General features: G+C 40.7%; 1 protein-coding gene across 1 annotated transcript in view; it reads left to right on the plus strand.

Annotated features, from left to right (window-relative positions):
- LOC147017901 (uncharacterized) overlaps nt 1-17,997 on the plus strand; it is a 106,269-nt gene that overhangs the window by 81,125 nt on the left and 7,147 nt on the right. Inside the window, exon 8 of the mRNA XM_085896975.1 lies at nt 11,233-11,703. Coding sequence (XP_085753101.1) covers nt 11,233-11,703 — 471 coding nt within the window. The remainder of the gene's footprint in view (nt 1-11,232; nt 11,704-17,997) is intronic.

Consider the following 17,997-nt stretch of genomic DNA (forward strand, 5'->3'; position numbering starts at 1 on the left):
TTACTTTCATCACGAGCCAATATTCCTGTGCTATTCCTCAAAAAGCATACATCCATTATATCATCTGCTCATTTCCCTTTACATACTTCATATAAACCTTGCTATTATGCTTAAGAGTCTTTGCTGTATCCCTCTGAAACAGCCTGTGCACTTTAAACAAATTTACCAGGTAGTTCACATGCTTCATGTGAATGGCCTTCTTCAGATACAAAGGTCAACTGACACATCCCTCTCACATCCACTTTTCGTACACCAAGCAGATTTCTTGTTTAAAGTCTCAGTTTACTCTTAAATTTATCCAAATCTGATCAGTCCAGTTGTTTTATACCTTACGAGCAAATACAACTCGTTGCTTCGCTGACGGGAATATTAAGGGAATGTGAGTAAGAAGGAGGGGAAGGAGAGAGGAAGGAGGGGAGGGAGGAGAGGAAGAGAGGAGGGAGGAGAGGTAGAGAGGTAGAGATGAGGGGGGAGAGAGGAGGGAGAAGATAAGAAAGGAGAGGGGTGAGAGATGGAGGGGGTGAGACACAGAGGGGGTGAGAGAGGGAGAGAGAGAAAGGGGTTGGAGAGGGGAGAGAGGGATAGTCGTGTGAAGGGAGGAGGGGTGAGAGAGAGAAGGAGAAGAAGGAGGAGAAGGAGAGAGGGAGAGGGGAGAGTAGAGGGAAAGAGAAGGGAGGGAGAGAGGAGAGAAGGGAGGGAGAGAGGAGAGGGAGAAGAGAAGGGAGGAAGAGAAGAGAAGAGAAGAGAAGAGAAGAGAAGAGAGAGAAGAGAGAGTAGGGAGATAGGGAGAGAGAGAGGGAAGAGGGAGGGCAAGGGGAGAGGGAGGGGAGGTAGAGAAGAGGGAGCTAAGAGGGGAGAGGGAGGAGGGGAGAAGCAATGAAAGGGGTGAGAGGAGAGTGACACTTCACCACACATTGCTATACACTCTGGGCAGAAGTGGGTGTGAGGAGGGGGTGGGAGCAAAGAGGATGGGGAGAAAGGAGAGGGAAGTGGGTTTTCTTGACTTCCGTTTGGTAATGGGACTTGAAGGGAGGGATGGGGGGGGGCTCGACTTGCATTTGGGAGGAGTACTTGAGTTGAAGCGTGGGAATGGGGGAGGGGGGTGGTCCTGTCTGCCAGCATGAGTACAGGCTTGAACAAAATAGGGTACATTAAAACAACACATTCAAACAGGACAGCAAAACCAACCGTCACTTTCAAACTAGTAGAGTAAATTTGTGGTTTGACCCCAAAAAATTGATACAAAAGGTTTTTCAACGGTTTTGGTTAGGTCTTGACCTCCAAAATAACATACTAAAAATCTACTCAAATCCACCTACCGGAAAGGGCCTATTTTCAAGATGGCGTCCAAAATGGCCGCCATGGGCATAAATTTGCTACTAAATTGTCAATAAATGCTTTGCTTGTGTGATGTATGTGTCGATTTCTATGTTTTGGAGGTCAACAAATCACCTGATATCATTTTCATAGTTGACTAGTGATGGTAAGGCCTTAAATCCAAGACGGCATCCAAAATGCCCCCCCCCCCCCAAATGGCCACCATGGGCGTGTACTTGTTTTAAAACAGGCAATAAATGGACTACATTTGTAGTGTTTGTGTTTATTCTTATGTTTTGGAGGTCATGCCCAATCCTTTAAATAGTGTCGACCTGAAAAGTTGTCCCGTGTGTAGTGATCAGAATTAATTGACCATCTTGTGCATAACATAAATAAAAATATGCTTTGGTAATTTAGAAAGTAATAAATTAATCGGCTCTCACAATGATCACCATTTCCTGTAGAACGTACTTTCAATTAAAATGCCTTCAAGTTAGGGTAAATCGAAAACATCAACGAAAGTTCGTTCATTGAAGTAGCATTTACCATAGATAAACTATGCTTCCTTTTCGTCCTCCGATACTGTCTTGTTGAAAGGATTTTCGCAGGTATCAAGTTGACAGGGTCCGCAGACGCTGTGGCATGGCAGACCGTATCCCCTACAGCTACAGCGACTTGTTCTACAGCCAGTTGTGCAGTTGCATCGGATCATCTTCAACAACTTTTCTGGAGCAGCGTCCTTGTCTGACATGACTGGAACTAGTTTATTGTCCTCCAGTTTCCAACCCCAGTCTGTTGCCTTCAAGTTTCCGTTCCTCCCCATCCAGACCATAATCTGATAGTATACTCTCAGAGAGTGAAACCTTGTTGAAGACGCTGTTGGTGGCAGACGTTCTGGGGTGACAAACGACTTAGCTGAAGCCAGTTTCTTCACAAAGACATTATATCGCAACTTGGCGAGGGAATCACAGGGATGTCCTCCAAATAATACTTTCATGGCATTGTTGCCGTTTTCCATGACCATGTCTCTTGTTTGGTTGGGGACAAGGAAGGTGTTTGCACAAGTCTTGATTGCTGAATCCCCCTTTGCCAGTTTCTGAAATGCTGACTTTTTTACAATTCCAAATACTCGAGATGTCGAGTCACACCCAGTGAAGGCATGAAGGAAGAGAAGATGTGGGCATAGCTCTTCACCCAATGATACTTTCAGCTGGTTGATATTGTGCACCTTCCAGTTCCTGGATGAATTGTCAGAACGAAAATAGTTCTTTGCTGTTGAAAGTAGCGTAATGCAATAATAGCACCAACAGATCTGTATCTTCTCCAATCAGGGTAGTTGATTGTTGGTATGAGATGTCACTGCCGCTTTTACTATGTCTACATCGGCATCCCCTGGTGCATGAATTACGTTCAAGCCAATTTTCTTCATTTCCTCACTGATGAGATTGATGAGCTGTTGCTTGTTGGAGCTCCCGGACAGGAACTCATCCTTTTTGCCAGAGAATTCTGTTCCAGGTGTGAAGCTGACTTCAGGATGAACAATATGGCCACGGCGCTTGTGTGTATTGTCCTTAATAGACGGTCCATCATCAGAACCATCAAAAACGACTGTTGCTTTTCCATAGTGACGAATAGTGAAGTCAGCATACGACTTGGCTATCGCATTGAAACTGTCCCCGGCTGTCCATGACAAACGATACAGCAAGGAGCCACCATCAAGAACATCGTGCTCAGTTTGGGGAACAGAGTCAGACACGGTATCATTTGACACTTTGGCAGAATGGACTCTGATAGCTTGAACTAATTGAGGTTTGTCAGCCTTTCTGAAAATACCTATACCCTCAAACAGGGCAGGGGGAAATGGGCTCAGCACATAGCCGATTACATCTTCCAACGAAATGTCTCCTGTTTTTGACACAACAAGAAATCTTTGAAAGAGTAGAGCAGGGTCAATTGCTCTGTCTGGACCAAGTTTGACTGAAGATACATCTCCAAGTGTTTTGGCTCTGTCTTTTCGTTTGAAGGAAGATGTGAAAGCGGGTTTATTGACCATACTTTCCATAATCTTCTCTCCAACAGACTTATGCTCATGGACATTCACATCCGACGCGGCCACCACTTCAGTCACAACATTTCTTAGTGAGGGATCTGGAGAAAACGGAGAGCATTCACTGAGTTTTGAACTGATTTTGGCTAGGTCAGAAGCATCTCTTTCCATCCTTGCGCCACTAGATTCCTTGTGTTGTTCACTAGTCGTGCACAAAAGATCAGTGAATTCCTGCATCGCACTGTTATATTCCGACGTGACCGGCATTGACATTGTCCATAGAGACCGTTGTTCTTCACCCATCCCACTTCCGCGTGTTAGGCCACCAGTGCTCTTCAGGGATCTCATCAAGGTCTGTTCGATGACAAGATCAGGGCTTAGACCCGCCCAGAACTTATTACGCCATCCATTTTGGACGCCATCTTGGATTTAAGGCTTTCCCATCACTGATCAACTTTGAAAATGATTTCAATAGATTTGTTGACCACCGAAACATAGAAATTGACACAAAAATCGCAAATATAGGCCAACTAGTGCCCATTCTATGGCAATTTAAGCCCATGGCGGCCATTTTGGACGCCATCTTGAAAATAGGCCCTTTCCGGTAGGTGGATTTGAGTAGATTTTTAGTATGTTATTTTGGAGATCAAACCCTACCCAAAACCGTTAAAAAAACCTTTTGTATCAATTTTTTGGGGTAAGGCTATTTTTTGTTGTAGATTTACCCGACTAAACAGCATGTACCAATTTTAAAGAGATTATAACATAGGCTTCCCTTGAGGTATGCGACTCGAACGGCAGTTGACACGCTGTTTACCCGCTCTGGAACTGGATCTCTCCGAGGGGGATCACACACTGCCCGGAGATTCCCGGAGTGCTAAAGAATGCGTCAACCAGAAAAACGAACACCTCTCCAGCAGCCGGACCTGCTGCCAAGCCCAACCTCACAGTCCAAAACCAGAAACCCAACTCAGGCCAAGAGATCCTCGAGCCATCGCACCCTCATTGCAATGCTCATAAAGGCCTGGGGGTGGTAGTGCTTTGTGCCTTTATTTAAATTCAGCACACGTTTTACAACCAAAATGTGATAATCTCCCGAATCTCTCAACCCGAGCTGAATCCCAAAATTCCAACCTTGGAATCGAACCCAACGGCAGCAGCTCCGACCTCCAAAAACGTGCCCATCCGCCTAACCCATATACTCCCCTGCACTTCAGGCTCAAAATGCAGCAAAAGAATCACAGCACAACATAACCACCTCCAAACCACAATAAACACCTTTGGGAACTTATCACAACCACCCATTGTTTCTCATTTTATTAAAGTTGGAAGAGGGGTGAGGGAGAGGAAGGAGAGAGAGGAAGGAAGTATGGGGGAGCAAGGACAAATGAAGAGATGGTGGGAAGGGGTGGATGGATAGAGGGAAGGATGGATGGATGGGATGGAGGGAAGGGTTGGATGGATGGATGGAAATTGGATTCACAGCAAGTTCCACAGTTGTTCATGAACAGATGATTCTCCAATGTCACAAAGTGAATATGAGGTTTAAGGAATGAATGAAAGAATGAAAGAGTTCCCACCTGCTGTTCCTTCATCTGCCATTACATTCCTTGTAGCATCTGCAATGAGCTTTGGGTTTTGAAAACACTTTCGCCGAATAACCTCTAAAGTCCTTCACCAGGGGGTGTATCTCTAATCATCTCGAGGCATTGCTCAGCATGACCGCTCCAATGTGAAGGTTACATTTTAAACTTTTCAGATTTAACTAAGACAACGGAACACATGTTTAGATATGTAATTCATTCAGATTATCACCGAATATTGTTTTGAATGTCAATTTGTAATTTTATTTTCAAAAATGACAACAGCTGTGATTTAAAAAAAGAAGAAGCCATTTACACTGCCATCTACTGTCTCGCCATGGCTTACACACATCAGTTTGTTCCATCCATCCATCCCTTCCCTGCATTCCATCCATCTATTCCTTCCCTCCATCCATCTTTCCCTCCACCCATCCCCTGCATCCATCCTTCCATAAATCCTTCCATCCATCTATCCATCAATCACTTCCCTGCATCCCATCCATCCATCCCTTCCCTCCATCCATCCATTGATAAGGAATGGCAGGCTTGGCACCACACGACACTGTGGGGCTCAACACTGGCAGGTGGTTGATCAATGTCGATCAATGATCAATCTTTGCAGTCTGAACTCATGCCACTGAGGTCAATTGTGCAGTTTAACTTTTGAAATTGGGTCAGCTTAAGAGATTCTAGAGGTTATCGCATATGCGGAAATGAAATAAAACCATGAACACTGGCATCTCTGGGTGTTTTTGAGCATTGATTGTGATGTACCCAGCAATTCATAGGTATGATTCGATGATATGAGTGAGGAAAGTTAAAAAAAAACTTTATCATTAAGAAACCTTTGCGGCCTGTTCCAGATCAAGGTATTGTTGAGCAGGCCAAAAAAAAAAGGCAAATTATGACTCTAGCGAGGGACAGTGAGATGACTAAGGATGATGCCTTGATAAAGGATAATTAAAAATAGCCATTAATTATCTTCAAAATGGGTGTTTAAGGCCTAAGTCACATTTGCTCTACGGCGAGGATACGTTGGCCGTACGCTCTCTGAATTGACAGAAACGTGCGGCGGCCGCAGAGTTTCTGAGGTGGCCTCAGGGTGGCCCTACGCCGTATGGCTATATTTTACAGGCCGTAAGGTCACCGTGGAATTATAACGCAGAGTTATAACTTTTTTTTTAATTTCTACGTTCGCCATAGCAATTCGACAAGCCAAAAAAAAAAAACTGGTAAAAAAACAAAAAATTAACCCATTCGTTACCGTCCGTCTGGCCGCACGTTCGCCTTAGGGCCCCCCTGCGGTCCCCCTGCGGTCCCCCTGGGGTCGCCTTGCGGGCACCTTGCGTCTGCCTTGAAAATTCTATGGCCGCCGCAGGAACGCCCTAAGGTCACCGTGCGACATCAAATCAAAGACCGTACGGCAACCCCACGTTTTCGGTCTTCACAATTTATAAATACGCCGTGCAGCTCCCCAAAAATAAAAACATATGTGACTGCTACATTGTATGACCGTGGAAATACTGCGGCCGCCGTATAATTGCTAGTGGCCGTAGATTTTGGAGACCCCACGGCTGCCGTGGCAAAGGTGACTTAGGCCTAAATACGCCGTGAGGCACCCCGAAAAATAAAAACATATGTGACTGCTACATTCTGTGACCGTGGAAATACTGTGGCCGCCGTATAATTGCTAGTGGCCGTAGATTTTGGAGACCCCACGGCCGCCGTGGCAAATGTGACCTAGGCCTAAATTAACTCGAACACCCAATTTTCATTCATGCACTACCTTGGAGATCCCTTGGTATGCATGCTAAGTTTCAGGCCGATAGGTTTCATGGTTTTGGAGTTATGGAGGAGACACACTGACACACACACACACACACACACACACACACACACACACACACACACACACACACACACACACACACACACACACGACACTAATTTTATCGATGGATAAAGTTTCACATTATCATGGAGAATCCTCCTGAGACCTGACATTGTCAGTCCAAATTCTTGACTGTAGAAGCGAAGCGACATTTTTTACTGTTTCCAACCGACTGCTGGACCCTCCTAATGACCTCAGGAGTTCTCAGTGAGGGGCATCCAGAATGAGTTGGTCTATCCATTAATTATGAGTTTAAGTTGTGCACATTTCGATACTCTCGAAATTTCTTTGCCCATTTGAATATTCTCTCTTTACGTGGGACATCTCTGCAGTTAAATTTTCTCTTGAACTCTCTTTGAGTTTGGATGGAGGATTGCGTTTCGATGTAGGATTCTCCAGGAAAAAAACCTTTTCTTCATTTGTCCCAGCGTCATTTCCTGCAGGACCTCAGCTATTATTATCTGATATGAGAGAAAAGAACATGAAACATAAATGAGTGGCGAATAAAACAGAATTTGGGGGGGACAGGGGGGGGTTGGCACACCCTGGTCTTCCCCGACCTCTGCTTTACATCTCACTGGAATGCATTCACTCTGCACTCTGATCATTTCATTCTTAAAGGTTGACCATTTCTCTGATGCTGATTGCCCTCCTATTTGTCTATCCAAATCCATCTCATCAACTCTTTCCTCATACCCTCAAAGTTTACTATACTGTGTAATTGCTATACTTTACTATCCCAAAGTCTAATTCTTAGAAGTCAGCTCAGCTGTTCGCACTAAGTTGTGATCAATTATGAAATAGCAAAAAAAAATTCATGATGAAAGTATGGAAGTCGGTGAGTACTTAGGTCCAAGGTCCCAAAGTATACTCATCTACTGTACTTCCATATTTTCCACCGTATATAGATTGTTACCCAAAAACAAGTGTACCACTGCCTTCCCCCCTTTTAGACCATTCTACAAACTGGTTTAGACACCAATTCTGGATGAAGTCTCTTCTCTTTCCTGCCTGGACTTATTCTATACCAGGCCAGTTAAAATCTCCTGAAAATGAATACTCTTCCATTCAACCATGCCTTTTTTATATCCTTTCCTGTTATTCCGTAAATCCAGGAGTCATATAGTAGCATAGGCCATACTCTTAATATCAAAAAGGCAGCACTGGGATATGAACCCAGAATCTTCTGTTTACTAGACAGGTTTCTGTTTATGAGACAGGTGGGTTAACCAACTTAGTGCTTCTGGCCAGTGTGACCACTCCTTGGCTTTTTTCACAAGATCTTGGCTATTCGTTGTTCACCTCGGCGTCTTGGTTTTCTATAGGTTTTCTATTATCATCGCTTTTCCGAAACTTTGTGAATTCTTGGCTTTTTTATTGGCTCACCTTGGCATTTATGAAATTGAGGAGTGGTTACACTGCTTCTGGCAAGATTTCAGAAAAGCTCTGCAGGGTATACATTCCCAACAATATCCTTCATGTCAGGTATTAAATGATCAAAAAAACTTGTAGTGATGACCTGTCGAGAGTACAATGAATATATTTGGACTCGACTAAAATTAGTAGTTCTGCAGAAGAACAATGCATCATGCAATGCACCTTGTTATTACTCATGCATACCAAACAAATATGCACTGATACGCTTCCTCTATTTTGTGAGAGCGATGCTTCGATTGTCCATTTATATACTAAGCACTGAAAACAAAAAAAGTGTGAATGAGTTGAAATGTATCCAATTAAGCGGAGCAAAATAATGTCCATGGCAAGGTGTGTTCCATGTGTATTCTGAGCGAGTCGCAGAAATTTAACGGGCTTTCTCGAACAACACGTTTCTGTTGGCAAACAAGCAATTACATCTTGTAGTGTTTCGTTCGTGTCGTTGAAACGCAGTGCTATAATTACAAGGCAGAATGGAAATCGCATTTTGACAGGTGGAAGGAGCAATATTTAGCACATCTAAAAAGCCAAGCATCAGCAAGGGTTCATCAATTATCTCCACACCTTTTTGCAACCATTTCAGGATGTTGTTGACCGAAGGAATTTGACAGAGTACAGCAGTGCATGTCATGTCTGTGACCTGTCTTCTGTAAGAAGTAATCATCACTTCTTAAGAAAGCCATCTTCAACAACAACAATGGAGTGTATCACCCTGGTGGAGGTTTTGCCTCATCTATCATAATTGTTTGATTTCCTGTCAATTAGTTTTCAAGAACCAGACTCGACGGCGTAATGGTTGGAGTGTCAACTCTGAGTCTGCGCGGTCAGTGGTTTGAACCCGACCCTGGCTGAGTTGTACCAAATATGTTAAAATGGTATGTGCTGCTTACTTGCTTGATGCTCTGCAAATAAAAAGGCAGAGCATGGACAAACGACTGTTACACAGATTTGATGGGTTGAATGGCCTCCTGCATTGAAGTTCTTTGTAAGGGAACTTGTATTATTACATTATTATTACAACATTATCTGATCCAAATAATTTCAAACAACTTTAGAAAGGCATATTATATCATAAGATCAGTAAAACATAGCCACATCAATTATATTGCCAACACTTTCAGAGCAAAGCCTCTATACTTGGCATCTTGTATATTGACACTGGTGGACAAATAGGGAGGAGTGATATGACTTTTGTGATGACCCTTGTAGGTGTTGCTTTGCATGTAAGTTGACTAATTCCTGGAATCATTTCTCCACTCAAAGTGAGCCATCACAAATGACGCCTTTTCCACGGATTTGACACATACCCTCGTATGTTGCTTTTCCCATTAAAATGTTTTTCATGATGGTTCATTCAACATGAATGTCTCAAGTTTGTATCACTCTGATAACCACATGATAAATTTCCAATGAAGTCAAAATAGTTTATTGAGCAAGAACAATACACGTTACTTCTTCGTTTCTTTTCTTTTGTTTCAGCCTTTGCATTTACATACTCTTTTCCTGGCGGATTGTTTTTGTCCTTCGAGGCGGGTGTGATTTGATTGAAAGTTTAAGTGGGCGTTTTGGGATTAATCCAGTTCTTACAAAGTGTGCACTAGACGATAACACCGATAACACCACTATTCCAACCGCCACGTAAACCTCTGGAATTTCCATCCCACAGCAGAGGTCCAGGCCCACACAAATCCTGGATGTATCCTTTTTAAGCAAGTGACTTGGGGCCTATTCTGGTCAGAAAAGAAAAGATCGCAGAGTATATCGACAGATACGAGGCAATGAGTAAAAAGAAAATGCATTTTTAACAGACTCGAGAAAAAATGTGGAACTCTAGATCAGAGAACTGAAAGGTGTCCTGAAAGGCTATCTATTTATTATGTATTATGATAGAAAATGGGGGAAGGTGGGAGTAGTGGGAAAATTGGGAAAAAAGGAATAGAATGATGATAGGAAAGAAAAAAAGGGATTTTGGGGGGGGCGGGGGGGTGAGAGGTGTGTGGACACAAGTGAAATAAGTTTGTGATAATTTATGAGTCAGATAAGGAGCATGTATGAGTTATACATTTTGGAAAAAAGGGAATCAAATCCTCTTCCATATTGTGTACGTAATAAAAAAAGTTGCTCCTTACTGAGGATGACTTTAAAAGAAAACTAAAGAGAAATTAAAAAGATCTCAGAGCAAATATCAAGAGATGAAGGTGATTAGATGTGAATCGGGTGCGGAGATAAAAAAATTTTTAAAAGCACAGAAAATTCCTTTAAAATCGCTCTCTGTCCTTCTTTTCCCTTTATAAACCTCCGCCCCCGCAATTCCAGGCTTCCTGCCCACTACCTTTATCTTTCCCCATCTTTCTCAGTTTAAAATGAGAGCAATAAATAGACCACGTGGTCCTTTATCAGTAAGAACAGAATGCCAACTTTCTTCATGTTATACGAGTTAAGTTCATGAGGGTGTAATTTCACAATCATACGATTAAATAACCACTCATTTATTTAATCATGACAATATTTTCCTGTTTTCTCCATTCTTTTCTGTTTTTTTAAACTTGTGTTTTCCCTCCATTACTCTTTTCCCCATCTCTAACATTGATGATCTTTTTCTTCTTTTTTTTAATTTAAGTTAATCTTCCTGTGATAAGCTATTCTGCCTCTGGAAGATTTGTTCAAATAGGACTTAAATGTATGTGACTTATATTATGTGCAATATGGTTATTATTGTCTTTGCCATTTCATGTGCATTATTTAGAAACCTGGGAAAAAATTGTTCCGTCACAACCGCGAAATTTAATGGATGGTGGTTCATGATTTTGCCAGGAAAATATATTGGTTTGAATCAATTTGTTTTCTCTCTTGCCAATGTGTGTGTGTGTGTGTGTGTGTGTGTGTGTGTGTGTGTGTGTGTGTGTGTGTGTGTGTGTGTGTGTGTGTGTGTGTGTGTGTTTTTTTTGTGCGTACAGATACATTACGCAGAGTTTCGTCCCTGCGTTCACTTTGTTCATATTCCGAGATCCAGCAGTTGGTGGAGCAAGGATGGACAGAAGACTTTGGCAAGAGTGATGTGGAGAAGGGAACCAGTACAGGAGTGACCAAGGATGCTGATAGACCTCAGAGAGCTGGTTCTTCGAAGAAAGGTTTTGCAAAGAGAGCAGAAAATGACATAGAAGAAAGAAAGCGTGGAGAAGAGGGACAAACCAAAAGAGAAAATAGAGATTCTGAAATGGAAAAACAGAAAGAGAGAGAGGAGGCAGGAGGAGAGGATTGCAGTGAAAGTGCTCATGAAAGAGAGGATGAAGAAAATAAAAAACATCATCAGAGCAATGAAAAAAGCATGGAGGAGGCCAAAGACGATAAAGCCTGGAAAACAGATAACAAGAATGGAAACAATAACAACGATGTGATCAATGGTCCTGCGGCTTCTTTTATCTACGGTAAGCCATCGTTGTACTGTATACAAGACCGTCTGGTGCGCAGTGAGCAACCATCAGATTTTGTCAATATTTACAGTCATATTTATCAATGTAACATTAGTGACCATTATAATCAATGTGCATCCTGAATAATCCTTGTTTAATCATGACATTGAATATTATTGAGCCTCACCCTATAGCATAGGGGAAGGCTTATTGCTCCTGTCGGGTTTGTTTCTACAATTAATACCTCCAATTTTTAATAGTCCCACAGAGTTCCTTAGACCCCATAGGAGTACTACACCACCATTTAGAAATTTTTTTTTATTTTATTTTATCCTATTTTTTTTTCCTGCACTCTCATCGCTCCAAGTTTCCAAACTATATCAATTTCCCAGCTGGATCTCGGAGCCAGCTGGGATTTTCAGAATGACATTTTGCATCAATAATGTGAATATAAAGCATGTGGGGTTGACATCATGTTTTTGACCTTGACCTAATTTTTAAGGTGATGACCCAAATATGGACATTTTAGCATTTTTCACCAAAACTTGATGAAGGTTTGGCCGATCAGAACGAAATTTCTCTTTATAGATAGCGTAGATCAAGGTGCATTCATGCTTAATTTATATCATACGCCTCTGAGTTAAAGATTAAGGTCAAATGGCGGTCTGACAAAATAACATATTTTTTGTCATCGCTCAATGTTGCCAATGCGGAATCTCAAAGACTGCTTGGCCTTCCAAGATCTTCTTGCAACATAGTAATGCACCTGCACAGATGTTGTGCACCTTATATTTGTTTTGTATGCTTTTAATTGTGTGACTGTGACCTAATTAACAAAAAACACATTTTTCACTATAACTTAAATAATTTTCCTCCGATTTTCATGATGATGTGTTTTATGGAGACACATTTTCTTAATTTACACTGTATCCTTACTGTTGAAGGTCAAGGTCATATGGTAGTCCGGAAAAAATATTGGCCATCAAAGGATGGCCATATGGTACAAGATCATCATATGGTAGAAGATCATCATGAACCATCATATGGTAGAAGATCGCCAAGGGTAAGCCTTCCCAACCAAGGGAGGCCTACCCTTGGCGATCGCTTTGTATTCGCAAATATCTGGTACTCGTTATGATTTCTCCTCTCTTTACATTTACGATTCCCTTCAAAGCATTCCTGATGATCCGCTAACTGTATTGAGTACAGCAGTAGGCAAACTTTTGGCAGTTTGAACCCATTAAAATAGTTCCACAAGAATTACATTGTACATATTATATACTCGTACTTTGAGTGTGGTCTTCAGAAACGCAACTCAATGCATATTTTACCTTTTTATTCAGTGTGACACCCCTTTGTCAAAACCTTTTAATTTTCGTCAAAATAAAAATATGACTTGGCAATACAATTGAATAAGCCACAGTAGACTGAATTAGATGTAAATGGGTGTAGTCATATACAATGTGGAGAAAAGCGAAATATTGCTTCAAAGTCAACAACAGCATGGAATAGGCTTTTGTTGTGATTCGTACAGTATTTAAGCATTTGGTCAATATTTATTACCTCTGCCACCGAAGGTGAAGGAGGTTATCTATTTTCACCACTTTCTGTCTGTCTGTGTATTTGTGTGCAGGATATCTCAAAAAGGTTTGGACGGGTTCAGTTGAAATTTTGTGGACAGTTTGGGAGTGTGACAAGGACAAACTGATTAGATTTTGGTGAAGAACCAGATCCGGATATCTGAATTCTACTGGAATTTTTAAGTAATTCTTCAGCATTGAAAGACAGGGCCAAAAACAATAAATAGTATGATATCTCCAAAACTTGGTGGACACGTTGGGTGTGTAACCATAACGAATTGATTCGATTTTGGTGAAGATCCGAATGCGAATCTGGATACGGGAATTATTTGATTTTTAAAGTGGTTCTTCATCATTGAGAAATCGGGCCAAAGCGATATATAGCATAATATTTCAAAAATGTATTGGGCCTGATATGTTCTCGTGGATCAGGCATTACGTGTCGGAGGTTTGCGCTCTACCGAGCGTCCTTCTAGTTATTTGCTTGACAACAAGAAAAGAAACAAATTTAATGGTTAAACATTGTGATGTGTATGATGTGGGTCTTGTTGAATCTTAATGCAAGGGTTATGAGGTTCATTCTGGCTGCTCAATGAGAGATCAGCATGTCTGTGAGAAAGAGTTGATTCTTTCTGTTGATCTTTATCATCATTAAATACTTGTGTGATGAGTTTTGCACGGCAAGTTGAAAGAGTTAGTGTCATATTTGCTGCAATTCAAACCAAACAGCAAAAGCAAGACTGTCTTTTCCAGCTCATGTTCCATATATTTACAAAGTGTGCATTAGGTTGCCTGATCCGTTAGAGTTGGTCTTTTGAATTTTTTTCTTCAAATTACGTTTGAAAATAGTTTTTGGGTCTGTGAATGAGCATCTGTGCAACAATGATGAGGCCCATGATTCCATTTTAACAGAATGATTGGCTCTACCCATGTCACTACTACCACCACTATGTCTACTACTATTTATTTAATGGCTCCATTTATTTCCAACTTCTTGTGGTGTCAGCCAGGGAACGTTTTTGGCCGAAGTCTTTAATGATCCAGCACCCAGGCCTGATTAAAGAGAAGTCTTTGGGTTTCTTCCGACTTCGGTCGACACTATATGTATATGTATGTCTATTCATATATGTATGTGTATATATATATATATACATATATATATATATATATATATATATATATATAAATAAATGTATATGCCTGGTGTTGGCACAGTGGTTAGGGCAGCGGCTTGGGATCCAAGAGGTCCTGAGTTCAAGCCCCTTTGGGCCACTGAATTAATACACCAGGGGATTGACTCAGCCTGTCATCCTTCCGAGGTCGGTGAAATGAGTACCAGTGTACTGGGTCGGTGTATACCCCGGTTAAAATAGGTGTACCTTATCCCTGTGTCGTAAGAGGCGACCAGGGTTGCGTCAGGAAGGGCATCCGGCGTAAAACATGTGCCAAATCACTATGCGGATCATACGGATGATCCGCTGTGGCGACCCCTAACGGGAGCAGCCGAAAGAAGAAGAAGAAGATATATATATATATATATATATATATATATATATATATATATATATATATATATATATATATATATATATATATATATATATATATATATATATATATATATACGGGAATAAATTAAATGAGTCACTGATGTAGCTTCTGAGCGATCTTTATGGTGACGAGCTTTCGGCCAAATAAGCCCTTTTATTGGGCTGCAAGAACAGCAGGCATGCATATGAGATAATGGTACAATGTCGACACATGATATATATATATATATATATATATATATATATATATATATATATATATATATATATATATATATATATATATATATATATACCAAATATCTAAAATATATACCAAATATCTAAAATATATACCAAATATCTAAAATATATACCAAATATCTAAAATATATACCAAAAGGTAATAGCCGCAATGGCCTTAACGGCTCTCACCTTCCTCAACAAAAGTTAACGTACAGTGGGAGCATATACACGCATACATACATAAACACACGTGCACATATTCATATCCTGCTAATATTCATATACATACAGGTGCACAGACACACTGCCTGCATTTATCAATATGAGAGATGAAAAGGTGAAAAGGACCTTATTCTGAAAAAGTATAGTGAATGAGTTAAAGCACGTTAAGGTGAATGAATTGAGGTACTTTAGAATGAATGAGTTGGAACATACATGAATTGTCAACATTTATACCATGAGGGGACTGCGTTTGAAGTTTATTTATGCAAAAAGACTCACGTCCCAGGATCGTGGTACGTGATTGATTTGTAATCGATTTGATGGCAGATATTTGAATATCATCTAATGAGTGATTTGGTAGATTGAAATGCAACATGTAAGGCAAAGATTGTCCCTGATTGTTGTGAAAATTTCTGATCTCTGACCATGTGTTTTTAAAGCATATATAGAGTGTATTCTCAGTCTTTCCGGTGTACCATTCTCTGTGTTACAGAGCGTTGGTTCTGCTGAGGCAGTTTCTCGACCAGTGTCATGCTGGGCAGTTTTGTCATCTCTTTCTCAGCAGTTGTTAGGACAGGAATTTTGAATTTGGCCATGGTATTAGCAATGGCTCACTTACTCTTCGCAAATAACACCCTATAGGATCTTTAACATCCACCAACTAGTGTCGGCAGATGAAACACCAGTTTAACGCCCATCTGAGGGACAGCACACAAATTGATGAATCACCCTGCCTGTGAAACACCGGAATAACAGTTAATAGCAAGGTCGGGATTTATATCCAGACTAGACAGCTTAGAGGTGGGTGTACAGTATATATAGTACTAGTGGGGTATGCTTACACATTGTGAAAGGATACGAACCGTGTTTCCCCATTGTCTCGGGTCACTCACCTGCATTTTTTAGATCCTCCTGGAGGATCTCTAAGTCTTACTCAAGTTGTTGTTCTTCATCTTCTTCTTGTGGACTTTTTTGTTTCACAGTCTACAGTTTTCATTGAAACTTCCTGAAACTTGGCATATATATGTAAAAATACCCTGCGCAGACAGTAACCATCTCCAATTTTGAAAATTCCTCCTAGTAAAAAAGTTATGACGTCAAAATATCTCCGCTAATAGAAATCGTCTAAAAATTTTCTACGAAACTAGGCAAGCTTTTTAAATTCTGTTTGTGGGAATCGAACAGGGCATTAGCACAGATAATTATTTATCGCAAACCTGATACAATGGAAATTTCAGCATTGTTTTGTATTTCTAACATCACATTATTATTTGAAAGATTAACTTTAGGTGTATTTTTCTTGAGTGATTAAATTATGAATATTTTAAACCATGTCAAAGTGGGTTAACACACAAATAAGTGGGAACAATAAAAACTTTATTCAAATAGGCTCTGTAACTTTCAAACTTAAAACTTAATACGGTATAAAGGATATATTCTTTCTGGCAGTAGAGAATTCTTGTTCAACATTGACGATAATTATAAGTTTTTTTTTAAATGTCGCAACCAAAGTTTTACTTTATGCTGTTTTAGTTTACTCATGGCTTACATGTTCTGGATTATCAGCAAAACTGTTAATTGAACAAAGGGCAAAATTTTCCTTGCTCAAATTGCTCCATTAGGATCTGCTATACAGTTATCTCATCTGCTTATATTGCTCCACCTTCACTCCAGGGTTGTTTTTATCCAATTTACGGGCTGTCCTGATATTTGTGTGAAGTTGGTTATACAAGATTACGAAGTCCGTGACCTTTAATGTAGAAACAGAAAAATAAGACAGGTTTTTGAAGAAACAAGAGCGAGAATTACTTTGCAATACATGTCCTGTACCGATGTGATATTTTCTAAGTCTAAAGAGGGCATAACTGTGTGAAAAATTGACAAAACATCCTAAAACTCGAACTTGTTCTGTAACTTATAATAATAAAGCCATGTACCAAGTTTCAATTGAATACGTTTAAGGGTATGGGGGAAAAAGAAGTCTGAAAAACCACAGGCGGGATGGATGGGCGGACAGACGGAGAGCAAACCATAGTCCCCTCTGGTGAAACCAGTAAGGGGATAAAATTAAGACATCACCCCCACCCCCTATTTTCAGGAAATTTCACACCCTAGAGTGTAAACTTTGCTCAAGTATTGTGACCAAATGGCATGGATTACCAATAAAACAGACATCAAGAGTGATCACCAGATGGATATTGGGGGTTCATAAATCTCCTCTTGGAGCCTCATGATGCCAAAGTACAGTATTTTAAAGCTCGATCAAACAGAAAAAATATTTTAAGCAGGTAAAGAACTGTTCATAATCATATCATTAATATAGTTATGGTAATGAATATTGTTGGAAGTGATTGAAAATTAATATAGGGGATTTTAAAATTAATAATGTGTCATTGGAGGAAATTTAAGAAAAAAGGACTTGTAATCATGGTGGTGGTGGTGATGATGGTGGTGGTTAAGCCCACGCTTTTGATAGAACATCCGGGTGCCCACGATAAGTCATGAAAGCTGAAAGGCCAGAATTAATACTAGACAAGCCTGGTGTTGGCTTAGTGGTTAAGGTGACTGGCTTGGGACCTTAGGGTCCTGAGTTCGACCCCCCTGCCGTTGAATTAACACCAGGTGGGGTTGACTCAGCCTGTCATCCTTCTGAGGTCAGTGAAATGAGAACCAGTGTACTGGGGTAATAACCATTTGGGGTAACCTGTGTCAGTGGCGACCAGTCCTGGACA

The sequence above is a fragment of the Eptatretus burgeri genome, chromosome 10 (assembly GCF_056783735.1).
Source record: "Eptatretus burgeri isolate ZD-2024b chromosome 10, Ebu_testis_v1, whole genome shotgun sequence".
NCBI classification, from domain to species: Eukaryota; Metazoa; Chordata; class Myxini; order Myxiniformes; family Myxinidae; genus Eptatretus; species Eptatretus burgeri.